The sequence below is a fragment of the Ranitomeya variabilis genome, chromosome 3, assembly GCF_051348905.1.
Source record: "Ranitomeya variabilis isolate aRanVar5 chromosome 3, aRanVar5.hap1, whole genome shotgun sequence".
In the NCBI taxonomy this organism is placed as follows: Eukaryota; Metazoa; Chordata; class Amphibia; order Anura; family Dendrobatidae; genus Ranitomeya; species Ranitomeya variabilis.
The window spans coordinates 703,930,270-703,947,229 of NC_135234.1; the positions used below are offsets into that span (position 1 = coordinate 703,930,270).

Sequence of the window (16,960 nt, forward strand, 5' to 3'; positions counted from 1 at the left end):
AGTGACAATGGCATCCAAGCGGTTATACCGGCGGTGTGGCCCCTTGGTCACCCCCGTTAGGCCCAAATTGGGACCGTCACATGGAAAAATTATCTATACGACCTAAAATACATCTAATATAAATACAAACATAGTCTGCTGAAATTCATCACTGACCATACCAATAAAATGACTGTTCATCTCTTCGGCAGTTAAGAGAGCAGAAAAATTCAGACTAATCGGCAAAAAAATATGCTTAAATTACCAGCGGACTCGTCATGGATTTAGATGTGGACATGCAGAGTATTCCTCTTCAGGTATAGATGATAATGATAAAACATTTACCAATAGATTCCGAAAAATTATGCTTTGAAACGGCATGCATGTTATCCTGGAGGTGCATTGGGGCGGGCCATTGTACTCAGTGCACTGACACACCTCCAACGCACTCCCAGGCTAATTTGCATGTAGGCCAAAAGCTTTATTTCTCAGCACTGGTACATCCGATTACTAAAAAACCCCATCATTTTTATTGTTATTCTAAAACCGTGCTACTAGTTTCAGGAGCAAAATCAGTAACCCAGGCAGGTCCTTGAACAAACCTGCCTGACACTATTAGTCAGAGCCATCTCTCACCCACAACGTACAAGCCATAGGTATGGCAAAAGCAGCAACTTACCACATCGCGGAACACAACGGCCCGCAGACGGTTAATGTCCACATCCTGGAGGAGTCGGTCGGGGTCCTTTATGGGTGACAGGTTACTAGGAACATTGTCCATGGGGATCTAGGAGTACAAAAACAGAAAAATTATCATTAGTGTTGCAGTTTACAATGGTTTAAAAATGGGACAAAACCGCATGGATGTTATTCTTAAATATTCTAAAAACGAACTAAAGGGGGGAAATCAAAGATTAAAGGAAACTTTTTTATAAATGTATTTCTTGCTATTGCTACAGTGGCTGTAAGGATACACGAAATAGCAGGGTTGTGGAGTCGGTAAGCCAAACTTCAGACTCCAACTCCTCAATTTCCATGACACCGACTCCAGGACTCCGACTCTACAGCCCGGACATGGCTGCGGAGTCAGTAAGCCAAACCTCCGACACCAACTCCTCAATTTCCATGACACCGACTCCACCAAAATGGGCTCCGACTTCACAGCCCTGCGAAATAGCTGTCGGCCAAATGCTGATTCAACTCACCACTATCTGTCCCAACTCCCCACACATGTACGCTCAGCTCAGTTGAGCAACCACGTTTTTATAGGGACGTTAGCCAATGTTAGACTCATTGTAACATACACCATTAGGACATGTTCCCATGTTGCTTTTTTGATGCATTTTTTTCCGCATGAAAAATGCAGCCTATGGCCAGAAAACAGAAGGAGTTTCGCTCGTACTTTTGTGTGATTTTTTTTGCTAACCCATTTTGATCTGAATGAGGAAAAACTGCAGTAAAAACACTGAAAGAGTTGAGGAGTTGCTTGAAAACAAACAAAAAAAAACACCACAAGTCAAAAACTGCACAGGAAAAAGACGTACTGTGTGAATAACATTTTGGAAATCTCATTCATTTTGCAGTTACTATAACTCACACACAAAAAAAAAAACTGTAGAAAAAAATACAGATCACAAATGTTAATCTGAACAAGCCTTAACATGGGAAAAACATGCAGACGATAAGGAGAAGCCATATTGATAGTGTCCGAATCCAGGAGCAAATGCCAACCAATACCATTGCCTAATACGTAAAGCAGACGCCAGGCTCTGCCCACATCGTATCAGCTGCAGGACTTTCTTCCCTCCATATTTTGTCATCCATTTCCCAGGACTGCTCCAGCGTCCTCCCCGCATCCACAGTGCAGGTGGAGAAAGGATTAGGAATATTTCCGTATTTTCAGGAGACAAGGCTCGGCCTGCAGAATGGCAGTAATGGTGATGTGACGGAATGGAATGTACTCGATTACTAGTCGCAGGGGACGGAGCGCTAACATAATGGCTTCTCAATTATAATTGGCTGGTCGCCTCCTGCCTGTTTCGCTTGTAATCACTTGAACAGTATGGTTCTGATTAAAAATAAAGAAAAAAAACACTATCCCGGCCATTGCAGTAGTGTTTTTCTAGGATTTCATTTCACTTTTTATTGGTGTTTAAAAGCTTTCCTCTGCAAATCCAATAAGTCCCACTTGTGCCGAGCTTAATTCCGTTTTTCTAACCTCTGACAAGACATCGTTCAGGGCCTTGTAGATGGTCTTCAGAAGACCCCACCAGATAAAACACTCTTCCCTGCTTTGCCTTAGGCCAAGTTATAAGATCTGCACCTCACCTTCTGAAAGAACGGCATGAGTGGAGGAAAGGAAGGGCTCTAACCAATTTACAGCTGGCACCCAAGAGTCATAGTCATAGTCTGGAATTCATCATTTGTGATTTTTTTTTTAAAAGTTACTTTACTTGGTCTTGTAGTATTCGTCGGCAGCGGCCGGGCGCCCACCGTCAGAGGCCGGGCGCCCACCGTCAGAGGCCGGGCGCCCACCGTCAGAGGCCGGGCGCCCACAGTCAGAGGCCGGGCGCCCACAGTCAGAGGCCGGGCGTCCACAGTCAGAGGCCGGGCGTCCACAGTCAGCATCTTCCCTGTATGAAGTTATACTGAATCTTTTCTGGAAAACCTTTACATCTTTCTCCTTAACCTCTTTGGCTATACCATGCTGTGTACAGATCTGTCTACGATGCATGTACAACGTGCAACGTGACAGGTGTCCTTTAAAACTAGGGCTACATGAAGTCTGATCGCAGTAACACATTTTCCCATTGCATTAATGATTTCTTAAGATGTTGCATTGTTATCTGCGACTTACTGAGACCAAGACGCAACTGTGTTTTACCGCTGCTGGTCTCAAGTCGCTCATAACTTACCTGCCATAGACTTCAATGCAAGCTGCACTCATTTGCAACTTACATGCGACTGATCAGTGATTTGAGGGGGAAAGATTTTCCAGCAAAATCACAGCTCTAAAATAATTGAGCAATAGCAAGTCCTATAAAAGTATCACAAATGTTTTTTGGCTACCTGACCTGTCTGAGAACTTGTCGAGTAACATGCTGCTGTGCTGCCTCAGTCTAAGATTCATTTAACTCCAGATTTTAACTCGTGAGCGCAATGAAAAAAAAAAATACAATAAAAACACAGAACACCTCAGATTGTAAATTCCCAATCTCACCTTTGTGGCAGTGGTACCGGGAACACTCTGCAGATTATCCTGGACCTTACTGCTGCTCATAGACTTGGTCCCCCGCTCTCGCTGCCTCTGTCGGCACTCCAAGCAGTTTCGTACAGCTACACAGCAAACTAAAAAAGGTTTAATCAAAATCGACTCACATTTATTTCATTATACAACGGAGTGGTAAAATAAAATCACAAAGAAAATACATAGCATATATCGGCAGAATTTATGGTTGAAGTCATTAATGGCCATGTGCTGTACAATGGCTAAACCGGACGGACAGGCCGCACACGGCTCTAAAGGGATCTTCTCAACTCCTTCTCAAAATAAAGTCATCCCAACAATCACCTGATCACTGCAGGGCTGACCTAGGAAACCCTTGATAATCAGCAATTATAGCCTGAGAAAGCCAACGCTTAGCTGTAAATTTTCCCTACACTGGTTTGAAAGTGAAATATACAGTAGAATGACATGGCAGCGGTTCTATCAAAGATATTGTTGATACTTAAAAGGTATCATATCAAGGAACGTATTGTTTACAACTTGAGCATGTGAAAAGAATTGTATTTACCATATATGTCACTTCAAATAGTGTGTGAGAACGCTATATTTACATCTTTAATAGCACGTGGAAGGAGTGCAGGACCACCATTAGTGGTGGACGCACATGCTCAGTACGTTCCTTGCTCTGTCCTCGCTCAGGCTGAGTAGTGATCTGAAAGCAGAGATACTAATGTGGTAGTGAGAGGAGAACTAAAGCACGGGACAGAGATAGACCGGATCTAAAACAGACAGACCGGATCTAAAACAGACAGACCGGATCTAAAACAGACAGTCCGGATCTAAAACAGACAGACCGAATCTAAAACAGACAGACCGGATCTAAAACAGACAGACCGGATCTAAAACAGACAGACCGGATCTAAAACAGACAGACCGGATCTAAAACAGACAGACCGGATCTAAAACAGACAGACCGGATCTAAAAGAGACAGACCGGATCTAAAATAGACAGACCGGATCTAAAATAGACAGACCGGATCTAAAATAGACAGGCCGGATCTAAAATAGACAGACCGGATCTAAAATAGACAGACCGGATGTACATAGATAGACCGGATTTAAATAGACATGAGTTAGATTGACAGACCTGAGCTAAATAGATAGACATGAGCTAGATTGATCGCTAGAGATACATGAGTTGGATGGATAGGTGGATAGCTAGACAGACAGATAGACAGACAGACAGAGAGAGATATACACACAGACCGATAGACAGATATGAGCTAGATGGAGAGCTAGATAGAGACATGAGCTAGATAAACATGAGATAGATGGAGAAAAATACACAGGAAAGTGATTTTTTTCACTTATTTGGTTAAAATAAAGGTGTGCACAAGTCCAGTATGTGTTTTTTGTCATCAATTCAGAGGTTAACCCTTTTAATGCCTTTTCGCACCGATAAAGTTGGTTCTATGGAATCATGTCCTATGGTGCCCATCTGTCCCAGTAGTAAGAACACAACTTTATCTAAGGCTCCCGCAGACGCCCAAACACAGGCTGCAGTGCATGGACTGGCCGCGGGTCTCCCGACCACAGCGTGGCGGCTTTATGTACCGCTCTGAGGCAGTCGGGTTGGGAAGCCCGCGGCCAGGCCGTGCAATATTGACTGCATTTTTCAGACATCTGAATGAGCCCTAAACACTATTTACATTTCTGTCACATGTATAAAATAGATTTATTACTGTTTTGAGCTTTGTAATGTTAAAGTAGGAAATGCTAACTGTGCTAACATTAACGTGTCAGGCATGTGAGAAGTTGCTATCATTGTTAATCATTGTGGAAATCTAGCTGGGAAGCAGGAGACGGATCTGAGGAGAGGAGCTAATGCACAAATTGGAAACACATGTTGGAGAAATGTGCTCAGTAAAATGCAGAAGTGTCTCAGAAAATGTCTTATATTTTCTTTCTTATGATTAATACGGGCGTGTCATGGGAAAGAATTGCTGCACATAGGTTTCAATGACGACTGCAGGTTCAGATCCATGGTAAATCTATTCTTCTCCAACTCAGAAGGGTTGGTCTCAAGATAAGCCAAGACTCCGGTAGTCTCCCAATTCTGGGGTTCGTGTGTGATAATGCTACAGGGTTTCATCACACTGAATTTTATGGCTGAGTTTTTGGAGCAGAACATTTTCATGGTTTCTGCTGAGAAAAATCAGCAAAAAAAAGTGAACACAAAGGGCTCATTCAGACATGGGATCACATCAGTCTGAGCACGGATTGGGTGCAGGTCTCCTAACCGGAGCATGCCCGCTTCGTGTATTTCTCGGAGTTCGGCAAGCTCGGATGAGCCGCAGCCAGTCCATACATCGCAGCCTGATCTCTGACCAAGTTCCACGGATGTCTGCATGAGCACCAGGTGTTCAGTTACTCTGCAGCGCCACCACAGGTAAAAGGAAGAATTTCACAATTCCAGTTAAAATCTGAGGATTGTACATATAATGTATAGATATATCAGGTCTTCCAGAGAGAAAGCAGCTCTTTGTAGTGTCCTTCCAGGGGCTAATCCTCAATATGGGAGCAACTGATATTAAAGGGGTTGTCCAGTCCAAATCGATAAGTCTGCAGTTCCTCTTTGTGGCTGCAGACTTATGAATACCCCCAGTGTGCACACTGTGAGCTGCAGGGATCCACCAGTTTCTGAGCCAGGACCGGCAGGTACGTATGGGTTATGCATACTCCGGGCCAAGACTCATCAAGTGGATGTAGCCTCGCTCCATATACTGGTATGGCTCCAAGGTCGCGCTCCAACTAGTAAGGGGGCTGTCCAGAGGGCGTGGTGACTAGAGGGCACAGCCTCGTGCCATACAAGTGCACAGAGAGCGAGGCTGCGCCCACTGGCCAGGAGTATGTAGAACGCATAAATACTCTCCGGTCCTGGGTCAGAAAACAGTAAATCACCTGCAGTGCACAGTGCGTCACACAGACTGACTGCAGACTTATCGATTTGGATTGGATAATCTCTAAAACTTAGAACTCCATAAAGTAATTAAAACAAACTTTAAAACCTACCAATCCCTTTACGCTCTGAACATGGCTAAAACAACAAGACCTAATGCCGAGCTCTAAACTGCTAAAGAAAAAAAAAAAAAAGTGGTGTAGACTATGGCCCCAATTCATCAAGGTTGATGTTGATGAGGTGGCATGTTGGCGTCAGAGGCACACATCTTGCAATGAATCAGGTGCACCTTAAAAGTGGCATGTGCCTTCGTGCGTCGCGTCAGTAATCTCAAAGACTGGAGTAAGAGTTGTGGCTTAAAGAACGCTACAACTCATCATGAATTAGAGGAGTGGGCATTGCCATGCAAAAACAGGCATGGACATTTCTGGCATAAACTCTGATGAATCGGGGCCAGTATTTTTTTGTCTGTCGAAAAAAAACACAAAGCTGATGGAACAGATGCAAACAGCTGACATTTTAACGGAAGGAAAAAGCCATTTAAAAGCATTAATTCTACAACCGAACGGTTTATCGGTTTTTCTATGCTACCCAAACGGATCATAAAAACAGAAATACAAAGCGACATGTGCGCAAAGACTTAACAGGTGCCAATACGCCTATCCATTGCACAAGGCATTTATTTCTTCTCAAAGCATTCACATGGGGTCAGGTTTGTTCCTGATCATTCATTCAGTAGGTTTAAAGGGATTATACAAAGACAGAAAATCCAGTCTGCGTTCCCATCTATGGGTCTATTCCTGTACTGTGCTCTGGCCCCATCAAAGTCTACAGGGGTGATTTGTAATACCAGACTACAATATATATATATATATATATATATATATATATATATATATATATATATATATATATATATATATATATATATATATATATATATATATATATACACACTCACTGGCCACTTTATTAGGTACACCTGTCCAACTTCTTGTTAACACTTAATTTCTAATCAGCCAATCACATGGCGGCAACTCAGTGCATTTAGGCATGTAGACATGGTCAAGACAATCTCCTGCAGTTCAAACCGAGCATCAGTATGGGGAAGAAAGGTGATTTGAGTGCCTTTGAACGTGGCATGGTTGTTGGTGCCAGAAGGGCTGGTCTGAGTATTTCAGAAACTGCTGATCTACTGGGATTTTCACGCACAACCATCTCTAGGGTTTACAGAGAATGGTCCGAAAAAGAAAAAAAATCCAGTGAGCGGCAGTTCTGTGGGCGGAAATGCTTTGTTGATGCCAGAGGTCAGAGGAGAATGGGCAGACTGGTTCGAGCTGATAGAAAGGCAACAGTGACTCAAATCGCCACCCGTTACAACCAAGGTAGGCCTAAGAGCATCTCTGAACGCACAGTGCGTCGAACTTTGAGGCAGATGGGCTACAGCAGCAGAAGACCACACCGGGTACCACTCCTTTCAGCTAAGAACAGGAAACTGAGGCTACAATTTGTACAAGCTCATCGAAATTGGACAGTAGAAGATTGGAAAAACGTTGCTTGGTCTGATGAGTCTCGATTTCTGCTGCGACATTCGGATGGTAGGGTCAGAATTTGGCGTAAACAACATGAAAGCATGGATCCATCCTGCCTTGTATGGAGCATCTTTGGGATGTGCAGCCGACAAATCTGCGGCAACTGTGTGATGCCATCATGTCAATATGGACCAAAATCTCTGAGGAATGCTTCCAGCACCTTGTTGAATCTATGCCACGAAGAATTGAGGCAGTTCTGAAGGCAAAAGGGGTCCAACCCGTTACTAGCATGGTGTACCTAATAAAGTGGCCGGTGAGTGTATATATATATTTTTTTTTTTTTGCATGCACACACATATAGCTCGTCCTTTATTCACACATCCTCAATTGGTTATATTTGTTGATATATTCATGCTGAAAAGTAATTATTCAATTCTCATGTGAATGGCCCTTCCCTACATCTGACTTAATATGGAGAGATATTTATAGCCAGAGAGCGACTGATATTTTATACGTTAATATCAGTCTTTTTCAGTCTCTAACTTTCTGAAAAGGTTTCCATTTTTACCAGTGTATTACAAACAGTACATTGTTGTAAGCTCTGACTGCTATGGTGTTGCTGCGTGTTTGACCATCATTGCATAACGAATGTCAGATCCAAAGGTTAAAAAAAAACACACAAAAAACTAACTTTCTGTAGAAATGAAAAAAGAATAAAATAAAAAAATGTATTTTCGAGCCCTATCAAATTCAAAAAGGTTAATGCATGGTGACAAGTCCACTTTGAGTTTTGATAAGCTGCGACTGAGTGGAATGAAAATACATTTTACAATATAAATACATTTCGACTTCACAGAACACATTTGTGAAACCTCTTTACCTTCTCTACTGGGGATTCTAAGCCATGAATTCATCACATTGTTCGGCTCGGTATAATAAGGCCGCACAGTAGGTGATTTATAAATATATAATATGGCGGCAGATCTAGAACTAGGTCAGAAGAGCCATATATTCCATTCCTGCAGGCGAGCGCTGGTTAACCCTTTCCGTAGTGCGGCAGCAGACTATGCACTAAGTGGCTGACGCTTCCAGCACACAATTCCTTGCAGACACCATCTGCACCATACAGCATGAACTTACCCAGCCTCAGGCACTGTCGCATTAAGCCACCAGAAGACATGTTTTTCTCCGCTTCAATCTCACTGAAATTCAGAGAGCTGGCGAAAACCAAGACATCCACCATGGCCATAAGCCGGCTGAGAAAAGTCACTGCGGTCTCCGAAGACATCCCCTGGGTCACTTCAATATTTTCCAGCTCAGTCTTAAAACAAAGTCACAGAAGAAAAATAAAAAAAATGAGAATCTGATTCCATTACCATATCTACTAAGCCCAAATGTTGTGCCCACTCGTTATACAGAGGGGGAGGTATGTACATGGCTAAAGACAGAATATATTAGCACAAGCATGTCACAAAAACACACATATAGACCAGACACTGAATTAATGTGCAGAGGAACTAAAGGAGCTGGGGACGACAATGGTTAAGACGGAATGGCAATAGAAATAAATAGCAAAGAACAATGTGCGCCTACATGCAAAGGAAGAACAGATTTTATCCCATGGCAGGAGGGAAAAGCAAGTAGATACTAACAGTATTAATTTAGGTCACTAATGTTACAGGAATATATTTTTTGTGTGTTAAGTAATGATATATAGCATACGTTCACACTTGCACTACTTGGCAGTAAGAATAGCAAAGTCTTCAGCATCATTTTTGGTGTCAAAAACTCAGAACCCCAATTAGCAGTTAAAGAGCAAAATGTCTGCTTGAGTTTCTCAGTATCGGTTTAAAGGGAATCTGTCAACAGGTTTTTGCTACCTTATCTGACAGAAGTATCATGTAGAGACAGAAACCCTGATTCTAGCGATATATCAATTAGCTTACTGGGTGCTGCAGTTGTGATACAAGATTCTTAGATGTAGCATGTAGAACTCAGAAAGCTGCCCCTGCCCAAAACACTCATTGTATTGAAACAAGAGCACCCAGCCTAATAAGTGACACATCACTGAAATCAGTGTGTCTGCACCTACCTCATACAGTCCTCAGTTTACATAGCAAAATCCTGCTGACAAATTCACTTTAACTACATTCAAATGAATGGAATAGAGTTTCAATTACAGAAAGCTCGACGACAAAATCTACAATGAGGCAATTTACATTTAATATGATAGTTAATCAGCTAACTCACAGATACGGGAGAGTAAAAGTCTATATGACAGTGGAACTAAACAATATTCAACTATACCATACAAGGTTGGACTGGCCCACCGGGACACCTGAGAATTCTCTGGTGGGCCCCCAAGCAGGACATAGAGGGGGCCCGCCACTTTCAACTGAATGTGCGTCCTCAGACACACATTCAGTTAAAATGTATTACGCCGTCGCAATAGGTCGCCGCCCTAGCACAGGCCGGAGGCTGACGTGTGTGTTACTGTGTCGTAGGCGGCGCATGACGTCACTGTCATGCGAGGCCTGCGACAGGCACACTCGCATCAGTTGCCGGCCTGTACTAGATCGCCAGTCATTTTAACATAAGCCCACTGGATCTCCAAGATGAGGACATGGCGCCCCGGGAACGCAGGCAAGTAAGAGTGTTTTTTTCCCCCTTCTATCATCGTGGATGAGGCATGTTGATGGCCAGGCCAAGAGACCTAGGGGGAACAGACAGGGCCAAGGCTCCTATGTCCCTTGGCCCTGGCTGTGCCACTTATGTCCCTTGGCCCTGGCTGTGGCCCCAATGTCCCTTGGCCCTGGCTGTGGCCCCAATGTCCCTTGGCCCTGGCCCACAATGTCCCTTGGCACTGGTAGTGGTCCCTTGGCCACATGTGCATCACATGTGCATCACATGTGCATCACATGTGCATCACATGTGCATCACATGTGCATCACATGTGCATCACATGTGCATCACATGTGCATCACATGTGCATCACATGTGCATCACATGTGCATCACATGTGCATCCTTTACACTGTACACAGAGCTCCCGAAGATCACTGTATTGCTTGTATGCTGACACTATATAGAGCTCTTCTGTATTTGGTCACTATGATGTGGTGGCAATATATGGTCTGGTCATGGTGTGTTGATATTTCTCCCTTCTATGTGGTATTATTTGGTCACTATGTGGTGGTAATATGTGGTCTAGTCACGGTGTGGTGATATTTGTCCATGCATGTGGTAATATTCGGTCACTATATGATGGAATATGTAGTCCAATCATGGAGTGACGGTATTTCTCTTTTGTATGTGGTATCATTATAACTGCTTTTAGCCAAAAAAAGCCCTTTAATGCAAACTACTGTAATTGTGAATCCCATTTAAATAGTGTACGCACAGTAGAAGTGCAGGAGCCGCAATTGTTTTACAGTCGATGCTCCACTATCACAGGGAGAATGGCTAACAGGTATTTACATATAGCTGCAGGGTGGGCCCTTTTAGGGTAAATTCGTCCTGTGGGACCCTGACACCCCAGTCCGACCCTGATGCCACACTTGACGATTAATTAATTGCACAAGCCCATACCAGTTGTGTTAACACTGCCTTTAAAAGAGTAGTTGGTAGGACACAAAACGTCATATGGCTTCTTCTACAAAGTAATTTTAGACCACACATTCTACACAAAATATTAGATTATGCTGTGAATTATTTGCTTCATCATACTCATTTACGGATTGTTTTTCTCTTTATATATGATTTCAGAATTCTGCTGGTTTCCTGTCCGCTAAGAACATGGCACTATGGGAATTAATGGGATGCTGCCTAGTAGAATTAAGCGATCACTATACAACATGCTGAAGAGCGAAACGCACGTAAGAGAAACACTAACGGTAAATATCTTAATATGCTGAGACAAAAATGATGTGCCTGCGCCCTCAGCTAATATGGCATCCAAGACACAAAGCACAGTAATAGTGAGATAAGATATAGGAATACTTCCAGACTAGTTAAGTATTATTTGCATGGTGCTGTCTACAAAGTAAATGCTTAAAGGGAATCTGCAAACAGGATTTCACGTCCTTAACTATTTATATGCAAGTGTAGCCCTTTCAAAGACAAGTCCAGCAATACCTTTACATGGCCAGCCCATTCCTCCATTACTGAGAAATCAGTGTTTGGATTGATATGTTTATCAGGCTAAAGAACTATGGTTATTCTGAAGCCTCTGTCACTCCAGCTCTAGTCCCCGCCCAGAACTGCCTACCACTGCTTGACTGACTCCGGCTCCTTTGCCTGAAGTCATAGCATAGAGTCTGTCAGTCAAGCAGAAGGAGGTGGCACTGAGTGAGTAATAGAGCTGGAGTGACCAAGGATTAAGATCTACAACCTCATTTGCATATCAGATCTAACGCTGATTTCTCTGTAATGAAGGAAAGAACTGGCCATGTAAATATATTGCTGCACTTGTCTGTGAAAGAGGTACATGCGCAGGTGTATAGTTTTGAGGGAGAAATTCTGCTGATAGATTCCCTTTAGGCTGTGTGCACACGTTTAGGATTTATCAAGTTTTTTCGCTATAAAGACGTGATAAAACCGCGAAAAAAACGCATACATTAAGCATCCTATTAGAATGCAATCCGCAATTTTTGTGCACATGTTGAGTTTTTTCCGCGGCGGAATCGCATTCCGGAAAAAAATGCAGCATGTTCATTCTTTGTGCGGAATCGCGGGGATTCCGCACATACAGGAATGCATTGATCCACTTACTTTCCACATGTGGCTATGCCCACCATGCGGGAAGTAAGCGGATCATGTGCGGTTGGTACCCAGGGTGGAGGAGTGGAGACTCTCCTCCAGGCCCTGGGAGCCATATAATTGTTAAAAAAAAAAAAGGATAATAAATAATAAATCATGATATTCTCACCTTCTGGCGGCCCCCGCAGTCTTCCCGCTCTTCGCGATGCTCCCGTTCCCAATAATGCATTGCGAAAATGACCTGTGATGACGTAGCGGTCTCGCGAGACCGCCAAGTCATCTGAGGTCATTGCCGCTAGGCATTATTGGGAACGGGAGCATCGCAAAGAGCGGGAAGACTGCGGGGGCTGCCGGAAGGTGAGAATATCATTATTATTTTTTTTTTTTATTATTATTTTTAACATTAGATCTTTTACTATTGATGCTGCATAGGCAGTGTTTAGCTAGTGTTTAGCGGGAATACGCATGCCAATTCCGCATGCGATATACCCGCGGCAGGAGTTGCTGCAACGTGTGCACTTAGGCTGTGTGCACACGAAGCGGATTTAGTGCGGATATGCAGCGTTTTTTTCCACACAGAAATGCTGCAGATCCGCAAAGTGATTTACAGTACAATGTAAATCAATAGAAAAAAAAAGCTGTGCTAATGGTGCGGAAAATTCCGCATGAAAAACGCTGCGGATCAAAAGAAGTAGCATGTCACTTCTTTTGTGTGGATCTGCAGCGTTTCTGAACCATTCCATTATAGAAATCTGCACTGGTAAGAAAAATGCATGAAATCCGCAACAAAAACGCACAAAATCCACATAAAAAACGCGTCAAATCCGCACCTGCGTTTTCTGCCAGGAGATGTGGATTTTGTGCAGAAAATTCTGCACCCCAATCCGCAACGTGTGCGCATAGCCTTAAAGCGGCCATGTGGATCATTCCATATCAATCATATCAATCTAAGGCTCTGAAATAGTGGCCTTTATAAAAAAAGGAAACTAAAAAATGGGAAAAAATAAGTAACTAAGGCTCCTTTCACACATCAGGTTTTTTGCCGTCAGGCACAATCCGGCGAGTTTTTGAAGAAAAAAAAAAAAAACGGATCAGCTTTTTTCTTATAGAGTTGTATTAGCGCCGGATCGTGCCTGACGGCCACACGTTTCATCCGTTTTTTGCCGGATCCGTCCAAATTTATTTTCCGGCGGACGGAGAAAACGTCCATATGAACGTTTGGTCTCTCTTTCTCCGGGTTCATTAAAAAATAAATAAATGGATCCAGCAAAAAAAAACAAACTGATACGTTACATCAGTTTTTCACAATTTGCAACGGATCCGTTTTTTTTTTACAAATTTGCTGGATCCTGCCTAATGCGAAAAACCTGATGTGTGAAAGTAGCCTAAGACACAGGGAGTAAAGGGAAATCACTAATGATATATTGTAATTCAGGTAAGTGCCGTCAGCTCAGGCACAGCTTTATTATGAGGGAAATGTTAACTTTTCTGTTATTTTTCTTTTTCTTTTTTTCGGCACGTGACTGCATGTATGCAAATCACATAATTGATCATACGACTACCTGCCAACACCAGGGAATCCTGACAGTGCACGAGGTATGCGCTGTTAGGATTCAGACGTCCGCAGTCACATGAAGTGACTGCAGACTTTCACCACAAGAGTGGACAAACCCTTAAGACATTCACAAGATTTTCCAGATCAGGACACTAAAATCAATGGAGAGGACAATGAAAATATTCACTTATTTTGAGACTTTGTGACTCATTATCACGTTGAGTTGGCTGTCATTCAGTGCTGTGGTGCGGTTACAGCCGGCGCGCACTATGTATTCACCAGTGACTTTAGCTTCACTTGCCCACCCCAATGAATTGAAGTCTGAGGCTGCCGGGAGAAATAAATTTAATTTCCTCCCGGCAGTGAACGTGTAATCAGAAAAAGATAACTTAACTTGTTTAAAGAGGTTTACAACCAATGGCAAACGATCATCTAGCACCGTAGCCTGCTGAATACAGAGTGCAATGTGCACACGGTTAGGATACAGCTCTGCTAGCCGGTTCAAGCAGTCACAATTGGCATACTTGCGATCATGTGCCGACAAGCTTCTCTAACCAGAGAGGCATACTTGCGGTCAAGTGACCACCGCTCATATAAGATAGCAGAACCGTATCCTGACGGAGTGAGTGTACACACTGTTAATATTATTTGCCTCCTGTTCTTCAGTAACCCAGTGCTAATCTGTGATATCACACTTCTAGGCTTTTTAAGGCCGACTCAGGCAGGTGCATGCTGCCAGAGTATTCAGGTTTTAGCACACTGCCACCCTACCAAGCCTCCAGACAAACCCAGCTCTGGTACAGGCTACATCTAGGTACAAGCCTGCCAACTTGACTCTGCTCTTCCTAGGTGTTATCCACACACTCAGCCCTGCTATCACAAGTGGTATATTGCCAATCTGGTTCCAAGGTTTTGTCTGCTCTGCTTCTTCAAGGTGCTGGGCTGATAAGCCACAATATTATCTGCCATTCCAGCTCTGCAATTCCTAGGTGCCATCCTGCATACTGAGCTTCTGTACCAAACTGATCTATGTGTCGTCTAACATATCCAGCTCTTCTGGTGTTTGCCATTCCATGTATCCTCCAGCATGTAAGAAACTGTTTTGTGTGCGGTCCTGTCCGTCATATACAATGCTATCGTTCCACATGACGTCTCGCCTACCCGACTCCGCTACATCAAAGCCTCCTTGCCCTGACCTACAGCTTTGTGAATCAGCCTCACTAGAAGAGCAATAACATAAGCTTAGTGACCAGTATGGAAATTGAAGGTGTTCTAATATATTTTTATACATAGACTGAAATTGTAATTAGAAAAAAGTTCTAAAATAAAAACAATAATTAAACAGAAAAACCAGCTTCAAACACCAAGCCATTTCCTTTTATTACTACTGTCCTCATGCTACATAGTGGCTGCATCCATTGGACTTATGTAACAGGTGATGTAAAGGATCGGCAAAGACGGAGAACATCTGCAAAACATTATTTTATAGGATATTTTCCTGAATGCATTCATTTGCCTTCTGAAACGCTGATTTACATACACCTAAGGCTCAGAGCACAAAACACTCAATAATATATACTTTCTTTTAAAGATGAGTATCCATGAAAAGTACAATCTCAAAAGAGGGGGACAGAAGACAAGCGAGCGCTCTCCGCACATGGATGCCTGCTGATTCCGGCATGTCGGGCCTCACTAACACAGATCTCCAGTTTCTGACACTATGTACTGAATACCATAGGGGACAGATTGCTGAAAAATATACTATCTGTCATGTCACTGGCGATCTGCCACATGGAGGGAAGATCATTTTACAATATGGCTCTGAATGATGTAACTTTCTGCTTGTAGAAAGATACCAAGTTCTGAGAAAATATAGATGTGCAAATTCACAAGTGAGCCCTATATACATTATATACACTCCTACGTCACTGCTTGTACTCATATTGGCCACACGCAATGCAAAACAGAAATATTAAGGGAGTAGGCCAGCAGGTTTCTAAAAAATTACCTTAAAGCTGGAATAGTAGATCCAGTAGGGAAGAGTCCTTACTCTATATTTCTCCATTTTCCTTAATCCACTTCTGCCTTTGGCTAAAAAAAACTATTTGTGATTCCAGCCTTAAAAAGAATCAGTCACCAAGTGTTTGCTCCCCATCTCAGAGCAGCATGATGTAGGTGCAGAGACCCTGATTCCAGTGATGTGTCACTTACTGGGCTGTTTGCTGCAGTTTTGATAAAATACCAGATCAAGCAGTACTCTTCTGAATGCTGAGCTCTGTATAATTACGCCCCCACCACTGTGTTAGCTTTTTGTGTACACTGTGCATAGGCAGAAATCTGCCAATCAGTGGTGAGGATGAGATAATACAGAGCTCATGCATATGCTCGACTACTTAGCAACAGAGTTACAAGCCCTCAAGTGATAAGATCAGTGTTTTATCAGCAGTTCATTATCAAAACTACAGCAAGCAGTCCAGTAAGTGACACATCGCAGGAATTAGGTTCTCTTGCCCTACATTATGCTGCTCTCAGATTAGGTGGCATAAGCCTGGTGACAGAATCCCTTTCTTATCAGATAAGTAGGGATTTTATCGCTGAACCTCCATATATGAAAAGATTGGGGAGTCATGATCTAGCCTCAAAGATTTGGGAGTCATGATCTAGCCTCAAAGATTTGGGAGTCATGATCTATCCTCAAAGATTGGGGAGTCATGATCTAGCCTCAAAGATTGGGCAGTCATGATCTAGCCTCAAAGATTGGGGAGTCATGATCTAGCCTCAAAGATTGGGGAGTCATGATCTAGCCTCAAAGATTGGGGAGTCATGATCTAGCCTCAAAGATTGGGGAGTCATGATCTACCCTCAAAGACACAATTTTCATTGTATTGTCGCTGTACAAAGCCATCAAGATGTGAGTAAAGTAATTCTGCACAACACAGGGGTTTTGTGATC

General features: G+C 43.0%; 1 protein-coding gene across 6 annotated transcripts in view; it reads right to left on the reverse strand.

Annotated features, from left to right (window-relative positions):
* Positions 1–16,960, reverse strand: part of NBEA (neurobeachin) — an 838,139-nt gene that overhangs the window by 470,075 nt on the left and 351,104 nt on the right. For 5 of the 6 annotated variants that reach the window (XM_077298228.1, XM_077298226.1, XM_077298224.1 and 2 more), the window contains 3 exons: positions 8,837–9,017; positions 3,200–3,327; positions 659–766 (listed from right to left, as the gene is read on the reverse strand). In XM_077298228.1, coding sequence (XP_077154343.1) covers positions 659–766; positions 3,200–3,327; positions 8,837–9,017 — 417 coding nt within the window. The remainder of the gene's footprint in view (positions 1–658; positions 767–3,199; positions 3,328–8,836; positions 9,018–16,960) is intronic. The other variant, XM_077298223.1, reaches the window with a different exon arrangement.